At 33.7% G+C, this 23,280-nt stretch overlaps 2 protein-coding genes across 2 annotated transcripts in view; both read right to left on the minus strand.

The window, feature by feature from the left end:
- Window positions 1-23,280, minus strand: part of LOC119073435 (protein Shroom) — a 102,528-nt gene that overhangs the window by 29,026 nt on the left and 50,222 nt on the right. Inside the window, exons 5-7 of the mRNA XM_037178916.1 lie at window positions 21,205-21,427; window positions 20,374-21,144; window positions 15,489-16,232 (exon numbers count right to left, since the gene is read on the minus strand). Of these exons, the coding sequence (XP_037034811.1) occupies window positions 15,489-16,232; window positions 20,374-21,144; window positions 21,205-21,427 (1,738 nt within the window). The remainder of the gene's footprint in view (window positions 1-15,488; window positions 16,233-20,373; window positions 21,145-21,204; window positions 21,428-23,280) is intronic.
- On the minus strand, window positions 1,976-3,180 carry LOC119073600 (odorant receptor 94b-like). Its single transcript, XM_037179173.1, has 5 exons — window positions 2,990-3,180; window positions 2,655-2,927; window positions 2,480-2,579; window positions 2,158-2,424; window positions 1,976-2,099 (listed from the first exon to the last, which is right to left on the minus strand). The coding sequence occupies exons 1-5, from the start codon at window positions 3,157-3,159 to the stop codon at window positions 2,046-2,048; spliced, it is 864 nt and encodes a 287-aa protein (XP_037035068.1). The 5' UTR covers window positions 3,160-3,180; the 3' UTR covers window positions 1,976-2,045.

A 23,280-nucleotide genomic window follows, 5' to 3' on the forward strand; every position in this document is an offset into this window, starting at 1 on the left:
AATTCGCCATCAATCTGATCGTGATCACATATCAGATATAAATAATTGAAAACTGAACTATAAAGTGTTACAAACGGATGGGCAGATCTCATGTACTGTGCACTAGAAATGTATTATAAATAGACGAAATAACGAAAATCAAATTGAATAGTTTGCCTTTCCGTCAACAATGTTCCATTCAAGAATTGATAGAAACTTATAGTTAAAATGAAAACTTTTTTTTGTTGTTGTATGTTAATTCTATTTTTGGTTTGTTGATCGTGATGCCTGCCATTGGTTTTTTTTGTCGATCGGATGGGTTTATTTTGAAATTAAAAGTATTAAATGTTTTCTTTGTGTTGTTATGCAGTAATATACAATCATCAATTCTTGAGAAATAATATTTTTAATTAAAATGTTTCTGGTTTTGGAAAAGAAACCATTTTATAAGAAAAAATTGTTTTATTTGAAGAGTACGGAAAACGAAACACAACGACTCGAATGAATGCACTGAAAATCTATTCTATTATGCCGTTTAATTTAAAACAATATCAATTCAACACAGTATTATGTCAATTATGAGACGATGGATTGTTATTTTCCATTGTAGGCAACACTGAACCAATTCATTTTCTGCAATAAAATTTAATTTCATTGTGAAGAGTGACGGCAACAGATTTATGGTGTAATAAAAGTGTACTGATTACAATTCAAATAAATTCGATTTAGTGTCGGTTTTTTTTTTCTCTCTTGAAATCAAGAGCCAAAATTCCATTTTTCAATGGATCACTTTCGCTGTATAGTTCAAGTGTTCTGATTTGGCAATTCTATCAATCAATTCCTTGCAATTAAATAAATTATGATCGGCGTAAATTCCGCTTTAAGAGCTGGTATAGAAAGTCTAAAATAAAAGCGAAATAATTTAAGTACACAGAGGGACCATTTGTCTATGATATATCTAAAAATGTATATTTGTCTATTGAACTATTCGATCAATAAGTCAAAGATCACGATGTGATCTCGCACACATAATGTCAATGTGAATAAGATTTTAATATCCAGTGGAGACGGAGTTTTTTTGTGTGTTTAATAATTGATTTGATTATTTGTTCCATCATTGAAATTGTAAAAAATTTAACTGATCGTTTTACAGAAATGTTCAGCTACGTCAAATGCCATTTTCGGAATTTAATGAACTTTTTATCTATTGATTCAAATTCAGACTTTCGAAACACATTTTCAATTGTAATGTAATTGTGACAAGTATTAACCTATAAATCAACATTAATGTTTGGCTTTAGAATGGCTTCTTAATCATGTCATCACGAACCTAAAAATAGTAATAAACAGTTCACTCACTAGATTCATCTTATTGGCATGCCTTCGAAAATTTGATAACATCACCGCTTGTTAATATATTTTGTATTGATACCTTGGAATCGAGGGATTTCAAGTCGAAGCAAAAAAAAATGCATTTTAATTATCTGTTTTGCGATGAGTAAGCGTAAACAAGCAAATTTATTCAACTCAAATCGATAGATATGTTTGTTCAATGAAATTACTTAACTACAAACGCAACTATTTTAATTGTCAGTATCATCTCATCATCTTTATATCCGAAGGTCGTTAGGCGTTTAGTGAATCATTAAGAAAGCTACATTCAATAGGTAGCGAATAGAATAAATAATTTTAATGTGTTTTGTCGAAATTTCATGTAAAACACTGCAGTCTCATAACACGAACCACAAACAATTTACAAATCCCAATATTGATCCGATAAAATTTTAGTGCGAAATATTCGGTTGGTCACAATTTCACAGTGTTTACTTTTGTGTGTGAACCAGAACGATTTTTAATTTAATATGAATTCACTTGTGGAAACAGTTACAGAAATTTGTCACAGCCGTGTATTTACTTTCTGGATTAGAAAGATAAAAACAAAACTTTTTGTTGGAAAAACTGGTTTCATAAAATCGTAAAAATCTTGGAAATTTGTGTATTTAGACAACTCGCTTTATTATTCTCAGTTTTTACAAGCAACAACAACACTTACAATGTGATAACATTTATTTAAAAAGATTTTTTAGAACAGCAAACAAACTGTACGTTCGATTCAACACCTGTAACATATTTGGAGATATGAAATGCAGTAAATTTCTGAATGAAAAACATTCTTACCACCAAAAAACTGTTTAAAGACAAGCTAAACAATTTTCCACTGAGCAGAATTCTAGGTTTCTTTGTAAATTCCATAAATACAACGAGCAATTTCTGTAGATAAATGGGAAATTCGGTCCAATTCGATGAATAGGCAGCTGTTGTTAGATTATTGTTTTTCAGCATTAGTTCCGTACCAAAATAGCACGGCAAAAATATTTCCATGCAAATAGTGGCACAGTAGCATAAATAGAAAATTAAATTTGCAATATCCTTTCCAGGATCCATCTGAAGGAAATTGTGTTTTTTTTAGAGGAACTGGTAAACGAACTTATCAAATTACCGTAACAATTTGGAATACCGTGACACACAAAATTGCACCACTGATGAGAAACTGAATAAAAATGGGAATGGAAAAGATCCTCTCGATTAAATTTTGAAATCTTTGAATAGTAAGAACAGATTGAACATGGAGTCATTAATGTGAGAAGAGTTATTTTCCTCGAAATTAACCAAACCTTGCAATCTTCGTATACGTTTGTATGCAATCAATCCGAAATGACCGTTTAATTTCAAAAATATCGATAGCGGTCATCTTGTGTCCTAGCGTCTCTAATCTATTTGCCAGAATATCCAAATGGGAACCAGCTACGATCATCAAGTACATAGCGTATGCTTCCATTAATATAATTGAATGCGACACAAAAATTATTCCAATGAATTGGTAAATGAAAACCACAAAATAAGAAGTTGTATCGTTTCGCCAATCAATCGGATACCAACCGGGATATCTGGAATCGATTTGATTTCTTTGATTTTTCTTTTCAATTGAATAATTTTAAACAATTTTTACGGTAGTGATGGCTCCGATAAAAAGTAAGGCGATACACAAGAGAAGAATACGGACAATCCAGCCATCAATAACTGAAAGTTCAGAATTCTGGTAAATAATAATTGTCTTCTTTGGTACAATTCCATTTCCACGGAGTTTATAAATTTAAATTCTTTGATATCAACCAGCATTTGATGTAATTCTGTATTGTAAAAAGCGAAATTGATTGCTTTGGCGAACAGTGCTACTTCACTCAGACAAATGAACAGTTCTTTAGTGATAAGACTGACTTCGGTTAGAAAGTAGAAATTTATCAATTTGAAGCTGGTGTAAATGAAAGTGAAAATTATTTGAAAGATGATCGCATAGATAGTGTATGGAAGGTAGTATCGGTATTTCGGCCAAAGACCGCAAATTTTAAGAAATATTAGAACTCCTTCGATAGCCTTTGCCGAATTTCGAATCATGCTGAATGATTAACAGAAATGAATATTTTTAAATTTATAGAACTTGATCGAAGGAATGCTCAATTGATACTGAATCGACAAAGTCAACAGTTCTGGTTATTTTCATTTAAAATTTCAAATTATTTCAGATGGTAATAGGTCTCACCTATCACACATTGACCTAAAATTAAAAAGACAAAAACTCTTACAGACATAATCGGTGTAAAATGTTGTTCATAATTTATTTTACTCGAGAATTGTGAACATGGGTGTTCTGTTCACGTTCAAGGCTTTTATTTTTAAATGAAAATTTTCGAATATCAATTGCGTCACTTGTTTAGATTTTAGATACCCGCACAAACTCAACTGCTATAATAGTAGAAGGACTTCAATGAGCGAATATTAACAAATATTTAGCAAACATTTTTGATCTCATGATATCCTAATGTCGTGAATTAGCACCATCAGATGAGATTTAATATTTAAAATTGTAGGCGTTCATATGCAACAAATGGTCGAGAGAAGTTACACTCTTAATTAATATTCACAACACTACAACAGTTCTGTACTAATAAGACCAAATAATTGCATCAATTAACTCACTAATAATTCGGAAAAACGGTTACTCCTCATTCCAATTAATAAAATATTTGATATCTTCCTCTAGGTCGTGAGGCAGATTGAATTATTCAAGCTACAAATCATTGCAGACAATGAAAGGTGTCAGATAGACGTTATTACCAGCGATTTGTAACAGTGTAATTGTCGTTTCTGATCTACAAAGCAGACAATCGACCTAAACTAGTGAACAGTCCATAAACGTATAGTCAAGGCATAATTGTCAATTCGTGAAGCGATCATAAAAGATTGTTCCTTTGAAAATATTGCAGAATAACGGCGCTCTAAAATCGTCTTAGAGAAATTGAGAGTATTCAGGTCAGTTTTGTTTTTAAATGAATTAGTTGACTATGCTAATGAACCAAAAATTATTCGAAATGACCAAAGGCATAGTTTACAGTCAAACAATGTAAATGATTTATTATTCAAGCATCAAAATATCATACATCACGAATCAGTTAATAATGCCCTGCTCGATATTTTAAATACACTCAGAGACACTCCGTGTTATTCCATTTGATACAACACAACCCATTAACCATTAATACATTTATAATACAAATCAAAGTCAATTTCTTAATTCATTTCGAGAAAGAAAAAAAAAAATATCCGCAGAATGACCTTTTACCAATAAAACCCAAACAATATTTATATTCTCGTACAATATAATTCATTGTTATGTTGCTCAAGATCAGTATTCAATATTTATACAGTACGGATATTTGCGTGTAATTTTGTTGGTTCTTAAACGAAAAGTCAATTAAAAAACAAAAACAAATAAAACATTAATTTTTCAATTTAGGATCAAATTAACACTAAAACATAAACATAACATTTTACATTAATTTTTTTTTCTGTACATTTTAAATAAAATAAATTGAAAATGTTATGAACGAAATAGAAGTGAAGAGGGAAAAAAACTGGAGTGAAAAACAATGTGAAATATTGTCGATTTACATAGAACTTTGTTATAACTAATATTTACGTTTAACATTTTGTATAAATGCTGGTGTGTTGCTTTTGTTGGCTATAAAATGGATGGAATACCTAGCTAGATATTAATGTGTAAACCATTTTTAAAGCAAATATTTAACAACATTAATATTCATATTCTTTGTGGAATAATAAATATCATAACATTTATTAAAAATGATATCGCTTCACATTCACTAATTGTGTTAGACTTTTAATATTGTGTTATTGTGTGGTTAATGGAGACATGGTATTAATGTAGAGTATTGAATTAATGGAAAGGAAACTGCAACGAAGCACATCTTTATTCAAAAATTGTTGTTTCTTTTTCTTTATTTCTAGATACTAATTGGTGAACAAACTAAAAGTGTATCAAGTTAAAAATAAATGAAAAAAATTTTAATTATGTAATTAATTATGTTGAGCAAAACGCAGTGGAAGTTAATTGAGTCATTTTAAAATTATTACTCTTTGTGTTGCATTGCGGAGAGTGAAACAAAGACTACGTACACGATATAAGAAGATGAATTACATTTCTATTGAATAATTGATAGAGTACTACGCTTGCCGGTTAGGTCGACACTGCCGTCGATTATTCTTCAGCCGACAGATATCGTTCCTCTTATATTAATTCCTTAATTACTGATCACAGCTCTGGTCCCAGCATGTACATAAGGAGACTTTTGCAATAAATATAGGCTCATCATTTCTTTCGTAAAGACAGGCGTCATGATTTCTTGGTGTGAATAAAAACACAAAGCACATGCAAGCATAGATACATACATTAGGGTGGGTCGTATTTTCATTTTGTTTTTATTTTAAAAGGCCTGGCCCCAGGCTGTACTGAGAATTGACCAAGGAATCCGAAACAGCAAAAAAAAAATATTTTTTCCCTTGCCTCTGGCTGATTTTGATTTTCGGGGTAGTAGCATGAAATTGCACACATTGATGACTGATACCATAAGAAAGTTGTTGACCTTCGCCTTCACTCGGGCAGGGTAACTATGTCAGTGTTCCCGACTAAGACTTTTCAACAAAAAATTTCTGCTTTATTTGCAAGTATGTCGTGTGAGGTATGTCTGAACAGGTAATCTGAGAGAATACATTGCAGAGAAGTTTGTTGAAAACGAGTTGAAAAAACTTGCAGGAGCTCTGTTTTCGAAGCTTAAGGTTGGTTCTGCCCGCGTGAAGGCGAAGGTCAACAACGTTCTTATGGTATTTCATAGCTGGACTCCTCAGCTATTAACTACAGCTGGCAGGAATGTCTTCTGTTACCAAATGCCCGAGATATCAGTCAATAATGTGTTGCTAAAGAGGTAATTGCCTTATAGGGAGCTACCGTAACATAAAATTTACATATAACAATTCGTCAAGTGTGAAATTTTTGTAGGACACTGAATCCCCTGGTTGCTTCATGTTTACACACTTTTAAACCTACAACACAAGGCTTATTTTATCTATTCACATCTTTCAAATTTGTACCGAATTCCATGGAATCACAATCGTTCTTTGGTATAAGTCAGCCGATTGTTTCTATTAAATTAGTCCGTCATGAGAATTGTCCATTGGATTATTGTGGTCGATAGTCCTTGAATTATCCAAAATGTACTCTTTCTGATTTAGCTACGTAAATGCTGTCTCAATAATTTCACTAAACTATTCCATAAATTCTACCACAATCAAACTTTAAAATAGAACGACCGCATTAGTAAAATCTATTGCAATTAGGGTCATTGAAATTTATAGTGTCATTGTATTCATTATAAATGAAAGCAATAAGAGCAAATAAATGTCTCAAATAAATGTAAATCTGCCACTTTGAAAATTGATTAGATAGATGTAAAATAAATGCCTGATCACACGAATGCGCACATATTTAAACACAATACACATGCTCGTCATAATGTAATACACATAAGAGACTTGGAAATGAACTGTAATATCAAATTAATTTAAATAAAGTGAACCATATATTCGATAATAAAATTGACTTAGGTGTATCTATATATAAAATACACTTTGTGCGCGCATATATATAAGAACCGTACAATCGAGTGAACATTACTGACATTCAAATTGAAATTAAATTCTGAAAAACGATCCCAGTTTTTTTTTTGTATTCCCATTAAAACGTAATTTGTATACGCTCACTTAACTGAAAAACTACATTTTTTCAATGTTGCCTTTATCTGGCTACATTTTTTTTAACTGTGCCTCTAGATGCTAGAGCTTTACGCTGAATGAAAACTATTTCATATTTTTATTATACTCTGCGGAGTTTCTGTATCCAATGTAAACTAAGACCGGAGATACACACAAAAATGGTTAAATAAAATTTAATTTCAAAACAACCTTGGTTTCAGTATTGTACATTCGTCTAAAATCGATTTTGAATTCTTATGCCATAAGGAAAAAAAATGGCAAAAATATTATGTGGCCAATTAATGTTCAATTTATTCAATTAAACAATATTCAGCGGTAGATCTATTTTCGTCTTTTGCTATTCTTTGCTCTCTTAAATGTTTACCAAATAGATTATCATTGCTAGGATTCTGCCATCCATTCGACTTGATGGTGATGATTTATTTAGATTGATGATTGCGAGCTAGTTTCGTCTATTATTGACATTGATGAATACTATTGCAAGTATTCATTGAATAGAATCGGAAAATGTTCAATCAGTTTTCGATTAGTCAATTAAGTTGCAGATCAACACTTGTTGTAACAACTTTGACGTTGAAATAAATAATTAAATTGATTGGCATTACACAATTCCAGCCACACAATTAATAACGAAAACGGATTTAATTCTACTGCGGTTGTTGCGGAATTTTGTGTGTTAGAAATCGTATGAGGTAACAGTATAAAGATCATCAAGACATCAAGTGTGTCTGGCTATATTAATCCTTTATTTCATCCGATTGACTTGTTTAATTAAAAATTCAAATTGCAGCTGCTAGGAAATGAAACACTTTATTTTTTGGAAATGTCTACCATTTACGGGCGCACTAAACACTTAACGGTTTTTAGAGAAACATTTTTAAATAAAGTAAAAACATTGATCTTCGTAGCGAGAATTAAGAAGTGCAAAACAACTGCTTCAGTTTTAGAATTGCAATCTTCTTCAAGATATCATGATCATCACCTTGAATGACTAGCAGATTGACTTGAGTTACGAAACGGTCTACCAAAATTTGTTGATTTGAAAAATGTAGTCGATACATATTCGAAACCAAGAGAAATGAACCTCAGTTCTAAGTTGTAATTACGTGCCGGAACATTTTAGTGCTACAGAAATAGGTAGTCATAAAAAAATAGAACAAACCTTCTAATGCGAAACTTTCCACCGAAAACCATATTGATGAGCCACTTCTTGAAGCACGCGATTATACAATAAATTGATAATTAAAGTACAAAAGAGAAATGCCGAAAAACCTTAGTCACGGAAACTTCACCGCAGAATAAACTTGCCCAAATTGAAATAAGGTCATCAAACCTTGTCTATATCTTATAGCAACAGTGTAATTAACTGTAACGAACGTTTTTATGTTAATTAACCGCAGAGGACAACCTTTACACCATATAACGTAACACACAGCACTCTCTTATCTTCACATAGAAATGACAAATTTTTTAACCGAAAATTCGTAAACATATTCAACGTTATGTAGACGGTAGAATAATAAGTATAATGTGCACAATAATTAAAAAAAATTATTATTCTAACTGAATTCGAACTGTATTTACTGTGCATGAAAATTGTAATTTATCGAAAAACACCACATCACGTTATTACTGTAAAGTGTCTGAAATTCAATTAAATATTCACTTGTTGTGAGAGAGTTTTATGATTATTTAATTTATCGTATGCGTTGTGTTGTATTGTATATATGTACAACCAAATGAGCCTCTTATTTGAACTGTATTGAAATTTCTACACTTAATGAGTGACAGCATTAATTGAACCCATTCATAAATAGTTTTAGATAATTAAGTAAATTAGTTAAACATGGTCAGTTTCGTTGCATAAGGCATCGCAATATCGCATAACCGATCGCCGAAAATATTTTTTTAACAAATTGGCACAACAATAATTTTTGCATACAACTCTGTCCTGTAAAAAAATGTTCTTCACTTTCATTTACAAATCATTCCGTTTAACCATAGGACGAAAAATTTTTCCTTTTTATGTAATTTTCTCTTATTATTTCACATAAATACGGACCAGTTGCGTGTTCTTAAATTTGGACACAAAACCATCATGTCAACTTGCATAATTACAGTTTATTGATTTTTTCTTGTTATTTCCATTTAAACTTTGCTTTACATTAAAAGTTTACGACGACAACGACGGAACAGTTTTTTTTTGTTGTTGTTAAATTTCAGATCAAACAATTTCACTTTAAACTGTCCGCATATCAACGATTTATTATGTTACCATTGAATATATCATTGAATCAAAAATAAATGTTCCTTCACTGATTGTGTAATAACCAGCAACTGCGTGCATGGAAGATGGTTCTTTTTTTTTCGAAAGAAATTTAGTCTCGTTACGGTTAACCGTGCAAAAATTTATTTTTATTTAAAAACGTAAAGCCGCGACACGTTGATAATTCGAGATCATTATTCCACGAACCGTAAATACTGACTGAACGGAATATCGGTTGCGAGAGTATTGCGGACCGACGACGGTGAGTATAAAATGAGGAAGAAGAAAAAAGCAAATGTTTTGCTTGATCTCCGGAGAGGTGAGAGACATCAACAATAGTTTTGCGGTGCATATTTTAGGAGGCATGTTCAGAGAGGTATTGTTAAGTGACTTTATCAAATCAGCTGAGTGTTAGCGCAGAACTTAAAGCATTGTCGAAGCGTGTATGTACATGTTAAGTATGACGTATGCAAAGACATCATGCAACGTTCATTGTTTGCTGATTACCTGATTATAATAACGCAATGGTTGGATATGAAAAAAAGTTTTTGGAATTACTTCGAGTGTTAACAATATCCATTTTGGACATCTGTTATTGACAGCCAGTAGAAAAATTGAGAATGACCTTCGGTTAATGTTGTATTTATATAGAACAGTCTGTGTTGTATGCACGGGATTTTGGAAACCGACACAATTTCAGTTTTTGAATTCTCCATGCAAAATTCCGTGCGTACAACACAATTGAAGAACGAGGTGTAAGAAAGATTCAATAACTGAACTAGTTATTATGTTTTCCGTCTGTCAAGGGTTGAAAGTTTCGACGGAATTTACCAAAGACTTCTAAAGCTCAAATTTTAGAGTTCCAAATCTCTTAAAATATTTTGCGTGTCTGCCTTGGAGATAGAGCTTTATGCTTCGCCCGAGAAAATTTCTGCAACACCCCCGTTTTCGGCCCAACACATGAAAATACTATTTAGTTACTGTTTTTCTTAACTGCATTGAAGAGAACATCCGTTTTTGGTTGAGAAAATATTGCCAATTTCTGGGAATTATACCGAAAGATGTACAGTGTAACTACGTAGCGCTTCGTCATAATTTTAGAAGACGACTGTCAATAATAGACGAAATAAGAATGTGCTCTTGAACTTGTATGCCCTTTGATAAAGAACATTTACAATCCGTTTTGTTTTTCATCCGACTTATTCCCAGAACATATTCGTCTTTTGTCCCTTAATTCGAATATAATGCACGCCATGTCTACAAATTATTGTACGCCGGTATGTACGTGTAAATATTGAATTTTTATAAAACACTTAGATTATTATCTATTGTTGAATACGACTGATAGACATTTTGTTGCTCTGTTCGCAATGTGTAGATGACTGAAAGTCTTTCAAATTTTAATGTAACGTTCCTCACGTACGAATTGATACATTTTGTGGGAAAAATGAAGCGTATCGTTCAAAATTGAAATTACACGCAAGAAAAAGTAAATCTAAGTCCGTAACAAACCGTGCCATTTTCATTTTCAATATTGTCATCTTAAATAATTAATCATTAAACTCCCGCCACGTGTACGACCATGAACTTATTATTCTCAATTTCAATAATGGTTTTACATACATCGAAATTATAAATAAGTCTTATTTGCACAACGGTTTTACAAACATCGCACATCTTTTTGTCATCACACTTGGAAACTTTGCTGGTTGCGATTTTTTTCTTTTTAAATTTAATTGTTTTTTATTTACATTTCCGAGTAATTGTTATCGTTGTAAGGGGCATCTTAGCAATGCATTTCGTGAATCGAATATGTCGGAAGGAGGAATAGATTAAACAAGGTCTGACATTTGTGAACTAAGGGAAATGAATTAACCTGTCAGAAACAGCTCACATGAAATGATTAAAAAAATAATATTTTTAGGTTTCTGTCAGTCAGACTGAACTGAAGCTTTATAATTAAGTCATCCGCAAGATTTTTGATCCACAGAGAGAGGACAAAATTATGGGATTTACATTAAAAATAATAATCAATAAAAGTTAGAAGGTGACCTATGAGACGAAGGAGGATGACTGGTGTATAAATCAAAGTCAGACAAAAAATATTTCTCGCACAAACTGTGTAGGATCATAAAACAAGTATGGGCGTTAAATTAACTATGTAGAGGGAACACATTGACTTAGAAGTAGAAGATGTACCTACTGAAATAATCTGAGTGAGAATTTCTCATCAAAAAACGAATTAAATTAAAATCCAACACAATTGATCAAAATCTGTATCACTAATATTGAACCCTGGCACATTAATTAACACATCCAAAGAAGTCACTAACCGTATAATACGATTTGTCATTTTATAAACCAAGGGCGCCGTAGCACAGATATTTTGTGATCTTTTTTTTCCCACTTTACAATAGTGTTCAGTTGAAGGCTGCTTAAATAGTCTTTCGCTTTGATTATTGGCGTAGAGTAATTTTTCTTTTTTTATTTAATATTTTAACACTCGTTTGTTTTGTGTGTAATTCCGAGTCCATTTATCTGACTGGCGGATCTTGATTTATATCGATTTGTTTCAATTAAAAATATCATTTCATCTGTTTGAACATAGTTGAGTGATTGTTTAACAGACGAATCACCAAAACTATTCAAACAATTAAATAACAATAAATAAAATAAATAATTATGCGATGAACAAAAAGTAATCTTGCGAATAGATTTTTAGAACATGGAATCATTTATACATTGAGTTTCTGAGTAGTTAGGTGATTTTTTTAAACATGCCCAACAGGACTTGATGAATGAAAATGGAATCTCAAAAATTCTTCGTTGATTTTTTTCAATTAACTACTTGAATGCTTGAGTGCGATCATATTTCATAGTTTTTTTCATAGGTTCACTTGGCACTCCTAAATTATCCATTTGTTCTGGTGTGTTAGTGTCAGAATTGGACCATTATGTTCAATGATTTTTAATCTGATTTAAAGATCTACACAAATCACGGCAAAAATTTATTAAACGAACAAAAAGCGAGGCTTTAAACGATTCGTTTTTTTATTCTTAATTGTTTTGCTCGTTTATGAGATCTTTATCGGCGAGGATATCTTTCATAACGTTATAGTTCAACCATTGATTGTATAAAATTGTACATTATGCGCAGTTAATTTAATTAAAAAAAAAATATTTTCTTCACTAAATACCTTCTTTGTGCTAATGATTAATAGCTGCAAATCGACTAACTTTACTGGCGGCGTTTTTTTTTCGTATGACTAAAATAATGACAAAATTCAAATCTCCTTCGATTCTGTCGTTGTATGGCTAGCCATATGGCTTATGGAATTTCAAGAATTTTTTTTTTAGAAAACAGTACGGAACGGTCATTTTGTTGTGACAGAGATGAATTTATTTTTTTAATTCAATTTTTTCCATTGTTCTAATTTTTGTTGCAAGGATCGGTACTAACCTAAGAAGGGTTCACAGCCCTAAACATGTAGAAAATAGCAATGTTCTAAAATATCGACTATGCAAACGAAGAGTTTAAATTGGTACTGTAAATCGTATTCACATTTTAACATAAGATCATCGTTGTCAAGTCGTGGGAAACGTCTATCAACTGAAAGTATTTAGTAGATTTTACATTGTTGTTCTCTTGTCTGAAGGCGTATTTACTAGGAAATGGTAGGGATGTACTAGGAGGAACATAATATTTAAAAAAAAAAGTATTGTCAGACTGGGCCAGAGCATACATACAAGGAATACATCGCAATTAATACAATACGTTAAAAATGAAGAGGCCAAATATAAACAGCTGTTGCAAACATTACATATAGACGTCGTCTTGCTACTGTACCCACTACCTAACATACGAGCCCAACTAGAAATTGTATAAATTCAAATTATTGCAATAAAAAGTCGATAACGCGAGCAGTCATTCACATTTAAAAAATGGTTACACTGGAATATGAGCATATCAGTTTCGTGTCAGTAAGCCAAAATACTCATTTACACGTTGGTACGATAAGAAATTTAAATTAGGTTAATGTAATACGACTGTCTTGTTTACGCGCGCGCCTTTAGACCGTGTTTCGTACAATCGTTGTGTGTAAATATAATAGTTGTGTATTATTACAAACAATATTTTAGAGAAAAAATCAACATTAAATTTTAATAATTTCAATCATTTTTAATAGCCAATTCACGAATAATTTTTTTTTCCGTTTTATTATTTCTACGTCGACTGTGTAAATAAATAAATCATTCCATCCGTTGGGTTGTTTTTTTTTTCATAAAGAAACAGTTTCTTTTTCCGTTTCATCATCAAGATTACACTTACACATTACTTGTTTACTTATTGGTTACTGATTGGATGGCATGATAAAATTTTGGCTTTACAGAAGAAAAAATGCTGATTGTATTAATGTGATTTATTGGAGATTAAGTGCAATTTCCCAATAATTATCGGATTAATATTGCATTTTATTGCTGGTTATTGCCACGATAAATATGAACAAATTAAAATATTTCTCTCTTTCAAGATTATTGAGGTTAAATAATATTCGGTTATCAAATTTAAATTTACAGCATAACCTTGGAATATAATGTAGATCGGTCATTGTTGTTATGAAATGTTTTCTTCAGCAATTTACCTTATGGTGGCGTCAATTATTTATTTTTGAATCTTCAACAATTCTTTTGTTCGATTAAACATGCATAAGGAATGGAATAAATCTGTTTGCGGGATATCTCTGCATAAAATATTTTTCTCACTGAGGATGTAGTGGATGTGACCAGACACATTTGTCTTCCCACTGATAAAGACTTATAAGTCTGATAGTCATCTGTTATCAAAAATCAGTCAAAAATATTAGGAATATTTGATTCAAAACTTTGTACTTCATTATTTTAACTACACATTTTGTCACCACCAACGTAGATTATCGCCTATTTTTTGCGTCATCCATATTTTTGAGCTCGGGCGCAGAATGGATCACTCTAGCGATATATATTGATAATTATGTCAAAAATAAGCGATGGTATACGTTGATAATGTTTTAGCAAAATATATGGTAAAACTAATGAAGTACAAGATTTTGAATTAAAGTTTCCAACGTTTAAAACCACAGAAGAAACAGATTCAATACGATGTCACGATAACGACACGCTTGTAAAAACTTAATAGAACAATGCTCTGTTGTTTCCTTACAGTTCAAGCGAATCTTTTTAATGTATAGAGGTATCGAATCAGGTCATTTTCGTTTATTTTAATTTAGCACTTTCCGCAAAATGAGAATCACCTTAAATAATTTGCGTTGCATGCGAATGCTTATATATCAGGTTTGTGACACGTCTTCGATTATCACATTCTTCATATTAATTAGGTTAAGAATCATTCCACGCGACTGACCTACTCGTGAGATATTCTTTACATTGAGGTTTTTTTGCCAGACATTATAATTACGTAAGTTCGATTCTGTTTCTATCAAGTTACAACACAAAAAAATTTCTCTCTGTTCCAGCTCTTTTCGGTTCGGATATGGTGAAAATAAAATCTTACGGATGGTACAATGTCATTTATTGATTGGAGTCATTCCAATGGTACATTCGCACGGAATGACTCCAATCAATCAATGACAAGTTTGTACTAATTTCTTGCGTATACTCATGGCACATTTCCTTATAAATCAAGTTTTACGCGGCAATGTCTTTATTTTGAGGTAGGTAACATTATTAGCACCTCTAGAATGAAAATGAAATCACTGTTGTGGGCGGTCTTCAGTAGTTACTTAATAACAGTAAACTAAGAACATTTAGATATATGAAACGTGACCGAAATGATTTTCAAAATATCGACCCTGTTACACCGCCCACTTAGACTTTTACTTAGAGAAATCAGTAATGATACTGAAACTCCCTTTCCACAAACACAATTCCAGATCTTTCCACAAACACAATTCCAGATCTTTTCCAGACCTTATCCTTTTTACAAATTCAAGTGACTTCTGCAATCCCTATTCGGTCTTTAATCTCAAAAATCAATTAACTTGTGAAATGTACTCACCTTAATCTATTTCCGGATTGTCCAGACGGCTGTATATTTGTATCAATTTGTTGATGTGCACTTATTCGAGGCTTCAATGGAGGTGGAGTAATCATTTTCGATTTCGGCGATGTTAATTCTAGCGGAGATTGAGCATTATGCAAGCGTTTCCTGATGGCCGGTCGAGTATCATTGCAGCGTTCTTGAATTGGTACGACATGGTGTTGTGTGAGTGATAAGGACGTTGGTGGTTCAATTTTTCTACTGGCACTTAATTTGTGTGGTTTCAAAATGATTGGTGGGGGATGCTTGGCAAAACTAGACACGGCACGTTTTGGATGCAATGTTTCTAGTGATGTTGGTTTTTTCGGAATCGGAGGCGCAGCTGGTAATAGGTTTTCGAGTGTCGATGTTCGAAGCAACGGTTTTTTCGATGTGGAACCGGCGAAACTATTTCGTCGGCTCGGCGTTGCCGATTTACTATCTGGTTCGGACAACTGACGCATATGTCGCATTAATTCTGGTGGTTCAGGTGGTGGAGGAAGTGGTTCGTCTTGATTTGTTATCGGACTCTCATCCTCAACAACAGTCGATGGTGGTGGAGGTGGAAGTTCGGGACTGGGTATACGCAATGCTGGATTTTTCGGTGGCCTTTCTGGTACCCAGTCGTCTAGCGATATAATTGGTCCCATTACTATTGGTCCTAGTAGATCTTTTTGAATGTTCTGATTTCTAACTGCTGCATAATCCGATGCTGACGATGTTCTGCAACAATAAAATCATTGTTTCTTAAGTTTTTTTAATACTCCAAATTCTCTAATTACATTTCACAGAGGAATTACATAAGCTTTTATCTGATCGAGCAAGCCTTTATGTTACATACATCCACCTATGATCTTCATTAACTTTTCAGAGGTTCACAATGTACAAAAATGTAGGAAAAACATAAAATCAATACGAAATCAACTGTTCCAACCGAATTTCAACTGGTATACAAGGTGAGTTCTAACCACGACTATTTCATAATAGATTGAGCAAATATTTACTACACAAAGTAGTTGTTTGATCATAGGTTCGAATCATTGAAATGTATGACCTTGTCGGATGTATTCAGTTTAGGAGCAGGAAGACACATCGGTTTTTACTTGCCTGTGTAATATCGATGGCTTCATACTTCATGTACACTTGTTATGTTTTCTTGATTTAATTTTCCAATAAAATCAATAATGTCGACTCTACGAAACGTAGTAATAAAACTTTGTGTTGACTGGTATGGTGTTATCAGTTAATATGACAAAGTCAAAATGAAATTATACAACTTCGATTCAAGTGTTCACATACTTGCTTACTGATCGGATTTACAGTCAACACTGTTTTCGTTTTCGTTTTCAAAAAAATCTTTAACATCGGTACATTTTCGCTAGGTAACATTTGCATGTAGTCTTGTTTGTGGTAGGTTAGCTGAGATATTTGATCAGCATTAAAGTGATGAATGACTCCTCAATGAATTTTCGAATTTGTGGAAAATAATCTTTGTTGGTTACTGAGAGAGGTCGACCGAACAGAGGGTTCTAGTCGAGGTCAGCGACCTAGGATTTGAATGCATAAATACAGATAAAGTATTGCAACAGGAAATATTGAACCAGTTTTCTAGGAGGCGCGAATACAACTACCAACAACTAAAATCGAAGCCTGAGTCATATTCTAATTGTAGTCGAAACTCGAAACTAATACGAAACATAGCTAACGCCGACCCGTACGAAACACCTATTCGTATCAAAAGCCTTTAATGTGAAACTCTTCATTTCTCTTACTTCATTTTCTTCTCTGCTGAAAAACTATTCTCCCTTTAAAATCACTTACATTATCCACTCTTTGCCTTGTTATCATATACAACTAAATTGCCGGAGGCAATATAGACAGCCCCGTACGAAGACAAATTTCATAAATTCCTATTTAAACAGCTATATACCGCTATATTTAACTATATTTTCCTATAAATAAACATTTCACAGAGGAATATGCTATTATATAGCTCTATATGCCTGTATATAGCTCAATATAGCTGTATATAGGTATATATAGATGTCCATATATGGAATCCCTGAAACCCCTCACACATAACAAATTATTTCTAAGTACAATTTTTCCCACTTTATATCGTTTTACTAAAATCCAATATGGCCGCCGGCAGCCATTTTGTTAGGAGACCGGAAATAGTACCGACGCTTTACATTCGTTAATACCTTTCAAACAAAAAAAAATTCATGAAATTTGGTCAAAATTTACTCGAGATATTGTCAAAATACACCACGTTCACTGTACGGCCGAGTAGCCAGATAAGAGCTCACTCCAAGAGACGTAGCTCACGCTCCGGAGAACATAATTTCATACAATTTTTTTTCCCTGATTGGTACGGTCAATACCTATCTAATAAAGCTAAAACAGACGAAATATGTTCAAATGTGGCCGACCTACAAGCAAAAACTGCTTGCCACCCTGTGCCTGTTCCACACCAAGGGGTCTAACTCACGAGTCGGTCATCCGATTTCCATAAACTTTTTTTTTGTCGATCGGTATTGTAAATACCTTTTATTTGACGTATCACTCACAAGTTTAACGTTTAAATGTCCGGAGATATCTTCGAAAAACCGTAAAGCACTTATTGGGCCACAGCTCGGGAGGGGTCGATCCAAAATCACTCATCTTCGAACTTAGCATGTCTTTTGACATTACCAAACGGGAAAAAAAGAATTTTCAAAATCGGATGCGTTTTACTCAAGTTATCGTGCAGACAGACAGACGGACAGACGGACATTTTTTTTTCGCGGATTTGGCATCTCTAGACAACCACGACGTGTTACAAACGTATGCGTAAACCTATAAGACCCCAGTACTTCGTACGGGTCTAAAAAGGGTCGAAATCGATCTAAATAATTTGAATAATTCCGAATTGAAAAATGTCAGCTCTACTTCATCGTTACACTACACATGAGCACTTTTGGTTTTTGTTTTTTTTTTGCAATTCTTTGTGATAAACATAACCATAACATTTTAGATTAAGTTTTGCCTAATTTTTCCTTAATGCAACACACAAAGTGGCATCTGTCTTTTCTTATCAATTTATGGAAGGTAATCGAATCGATAAGCACTGCCTAAAGGTTGCAAAGTGTCTACATAAAAAATATTCACTGGACTTCAACACTGATTCAAATTAAGTGAAAAACATTATCGCAGATAACGAAATCGATAATTTACTCAATGATTGATTACAACTTGGACAACTTGCAACATAAAATTTGATTTTACCTAAAATCAAGGAAATTCGCTACATGATATCTGTAGTATTTTAAGAAAGGGTCAAGCCATTAAAAACGTCACCGGTAATCAAAAGTTCAAATCAACAAGGAGATTATGAAGATCTGTTATGTTGAGGAAAATTGTTAAAATAAGGAAAAATATTTTCTGAAAGAAAGGAATTCTAACGGAGGAAAGCCCAAACATCTGCCAATTTTTGACGCGATCTCCCCATAGATGGTACTGCAGTACTGCAAAAAGTGCACCATTAGGTGTAACCGCGATGTTAATGCTGGACGGAACATTTGCTACTTGGGATTGAGCGAGATTTTGGGCGTTCAATGCCACCAACGGTTCAGCCGTTTATTTCAATTTCCCGGGTAAGTTATACATTGTTACCATACTTTCCCTATCGCATCATGTGTTTCATATGGATTTTCTTCTCCTTACAGCACGGCGAAACAATACCTGCACTCGAGCCACAAAGCAAAGCCTCATACGCGACGTGATACCATCAATCAACGACGTGCGATGTGACAAATGTTAACAAAGTAAATCGAAAAACACATTCACATCCAGCGATAATCGAGCGACAAAAATAAGCGATGAGATCTGGATGATTTAGATATTTATAGTCAACGTATGTCAATAGAAATGAAGGTAAAGACTCTCCATCAAACGCAAAGTGCCAATTAAAGAAGTAACAGATTATATCGCAGTCGTTTAAAAGACAAAACAAGAGCTTTGTTCTTGCAGAAGCAACATTGCAAAGCGTGAAGATTCCCTTAAATTTACTTTTGATTACATCAAATTTGCTGGATTGGCAATATTTTTGATTTAATAGGAATACAAGGGCTAAAAACAAGAAAATTTAGTCTCATCACATGTGCTTCTCGATCTAGAAATACTTTTCGGGTAACGTTTGAGATTTTGTTATTTCCTTATGTGATCTATCGATCATCAGAAGGTGTCGACCCAATCCTGGTCTGTTGCGATAAAGCACACAGGAAAATATTGCAGAAACTACGTTTTGTATGAAACAGGAAGACAGCTATCAATTAACTGTTGACATACAAAAGCGCGAGTGAATAGCGTCGATCGTTCTACTACTTGTTCCAATAAGTCAGGTCAGAATGATTCGTTTCGATCCTTTAACTCTCGAGTTTGGGAAATATATTTTTAGTGAGAGACTGATCCTTGCGGGAAGGGCGAAGCGGGGATAATAAAGTATTTGAAAGTAGAATTTTATGTTAGTCTTATGGAAAAATGGACGTGCCTTAGTTGCTGTAGCATGGCTTTGACTGTCTACTCCTCATTTCTTATTCTTAAATAATATGTCTATGACTCCGACCTTCTGTAGAAAATGAAGTTTCTGCAGACCAGCCATTATGGTGCTTTTTTGGCAAATCGGCGGATGATTTTCTAATTATATCAAATTACATAAGGCACCGATAAGCCTATAACTTCCAATCTACTATTTACTAGATAATGTAATAGCTGCGCAAGCGGAGACTAAACTTTCGTGTGAGACTGTGCTCAGGGTTCTTGTTTCAAAAAGTAGAATTATCCCACTGTCATTAACCAGATTCATGTCATATCAATATCTCACCTTCGTACAGGCATTAAGGGCCTACTCCGCCTCGGTGGTGGAGGCGGTACTCCCGATTCATTAGCTGATTGCAATGAAACATCCTCAACGGAAACAACTTTGTTACTCGAACAAATATTGCCGTTGTATGACCTGCTGTAGTGTTCATGTGATAGATGTGCGGCTGTGGCTACCATTGGAATATTATAAACGGTTGGCGCCTGGTGAAATGTTGCTTGATATGAAGGTGATGTTAGTTTTGCGGGAGGCGCTTCCATCGCAGTTTGTGATAACGGGCTGTGTGCAGAAGGAGATGTTGTAGACACTGTGATTGAATTGGCTATCGGAGCTGATGTTGAACACTGGTTTGTTGGCGGTGAAATCACAGATAATTGTTGTTGTGGTGATTTGTTATTCGGACTTAGGCTATTTAGTTGCATGTTATTGGGTAATGAGGAACGAGAATGTATCACCATCTTTGACGCATTTGATTGTATTGGCAAAGACTGTGGTCGAGGCGGATTCTTGATATTCTGTTGCGAATTTATCAAATTCTTTGCAACTTCCTTTTCTTTTGCCGTCGATTGTTGCCGTTCAAAATATGATTGAACTGCATTTTTCTGGAATGCTTTGAGTGCCGGATTCGGTACTCGAGTGGTTTTGCTCGGATCCAGAAAGGTGTACTTTTGATTATAGGGATTCGCTGAATTTGGACTCTTTTGTTGCCGCTCCAATTCACTTATTCTATCAGCTACTGATTGCCAATTATTATTATTGCCATTTTGTTGTGATCTGAAAGAAAACGATTCAATTAGTAAAACCGGAAGTGCTGAACATGAATTTAAAACCTACTTGGTTGGTGTACTTGCTTGACTATCACTTGCACCAACTGTGGGCTCTGCGTATGTACTTATAGGAAATAAGCGATTATTGCTTCGACTAGATCGTTCACGCGGTGAACCTTGTTTACTCTCCGTTGCTATTTGTTCTTCAGTCATGTACAGAACACTTTCGGAATTATGTCTCTTTGGTGTTCTTACTCTCGAGCTGTGTACAATCAACTGCGACGATGAACCTAAAACGGTAGTACGTGACGTTAATATTGTGTCAGGAAGATACAACTTTTTTCTAGCGTTTAACGAACAAATTCTGTATAAATCCACTGACAAAAACTATTTGCAAATCTTTCCCGTTGCATGTAAGTTCGTCTCCAGGTTAGCCTACAATAGCTGCCCCAACTGTAACGGTCCATATTAAACATACAATTGTGGCAGATAATATCGATTACCTGGAGACAAAGGTACCAGCAACAGTTGATATTTTTAGCTGTTTTTGTTCAGTTCAAAATTCAAGATTGAAATGCATTCGAAAAATATGTCTAATGATGTGATATGTCAGAGCATCTTGTATTAATGGTTGCTCCATTGATCTATCTTCTTCTTTCATATTCTGCAAAATCACAAACAACTGGAACGATTCTTTTGTTATTTCCAGTGTATATTGAAGAGCAATGAAGCAACCCATAAAGCGGCTCTTACAACCGAGGGAGTCGTGATTACTTGCGGATAGAGCAGTCATAGATCTATGCTTAATTCTAGTGCTATGTGAAGAGCATAGGGAATAGCAACTTGTGTTTTCATTTTATATGGCTCGACTTTGACAGATGAAAGATGTCGTGGGTAACATTTTTGTTAAACAGGATAATAGTTTCGTGTACTTTCGAATAAAATGTTTTCGAAAAAAAAAATTCCAACATAAATCATTGAAATAAAAGTTGGTTTTAACACCCAGTCTCATCAATTCATTTTATTCATCTTGATGGAAATCATGTAGTCATTTATTTGCACAACTAACTTACATTTTGTTTTCTTTTCATTTCATTTGTATGGCAGCGTTGTTTGTAAATTTTATTTTTAAATTATAACTAGGCCCCACCTCTTGGGTGGGTCAGGTCCCTTGACTGGCTTTTTTTTTCTATAATTCCAGTCTTAGTTTTCCAGCCATTTTTAAATAAGGTGGTGTTTTTGAGATAACAAAACTAAAGTCACATGAAAAGGTGATGTCTCTTTTATTTAGAAAACAGCAGATTCACATGCTTCATTTTACTCATATTTGTTTAATTTCCTGAAGAAACAAAAAGAGCTATGAGTTGTAGGTCCAGCGAGCGATGTCTTACTCCTAATATGAGTCTCCTATATAGTCTACTAAAAGCGCTGAACAGGTGGGGCATTTCTTGCCTGTGAAAAAAACTCATGTGAATTACGGCCCTCGCTTCGCTCTGGCAAAGTTCACACTCGTGCAAACACTTTAGGAACGAAAAAAAATTGTCGTATATCGCAGATTACCAGTCCAATAAAGTCCAATGTTCGAATTTAAAACACTTCATATTTTCAAATCTGCAATTTTTGAAGCCTCTGAGAATTACTCGAGTTATCGTGTTATCTAGCAAGCAAGATTGTTTTAGACTTCTAGATTGTTCGACCAGAAATCCAGATTCACTTACTCGTCGAATAAGAAATTTTTCTGGAAATCCGATGCAAAAATGTCGTAACAAGTTGTGTTTACAATTCCAATTACTCCAACCTCACTACTCCAATATTAACCATCTACAAAAATTACTTAAGTTATCACGATAACAAGGAAAAGCGTCTGAGTATAATTTCTCCCATATCTTGTAAAAACGATCACAAAATTTTAGTTTTACTCTTTACTCTTTTACTCCATTACGAGTCGTTTATATTGTCTTCTAAAAAGCACTATGAATGGAAGGTCCAGCGAGGTACGTTTAACTCCTAATATGAGTCTACTAAAAGCGCTGAAAAGGCGGCGTATTTCTTGCCTACCGCTTGAAAAAATAAAACTCGTGTGAATTACGGCCCTCGCTTCGCTCTGGCCGCAAAGTTCACACTCGTTCAAACATTTTAGGAA

The sequence above is a fragment of the Bradysia coprophila genome, unplaced genomic scaffold (genome assembly GCF_014529535.1).
Source record: "Bradysia coprophila strain Holo2 unplaced genomic scaffold, BU_Bcop_v1 contig_138, whole genome shotgun sequence".
Lineage (NCBI taxonomy): Eukaryota > Metazoa > Arthropoda > Insecta > Diptera > Sciaridae > Bradysia > Bradysia coprophila.

Excerpts from the sequence above, each read along its gene's own strand:
- LOC119073600 (XM_037179173.1), bottom strand. The coding sequence starts at position 3,159 with ATGCTGGTTGATATCAAAGAATTTAAATTTATAAACTCCGTGGAAATG. Across the intron at positions 2,580-2,654 it reads ACGTATACGAAGATTGCAAG|ATTTCAAAATTTAATCGAGA; the intron begins GTTTGGTTAATT and ends TACTATTCAAAG. Across the intron at positions 2,100-2,157 it reads CTTTAAACAGTTTTTTGGTG|GTGTTGAATCGAACGTACAG; the intron begins GTAAGAATGTTT and ends AATATGTTACAG.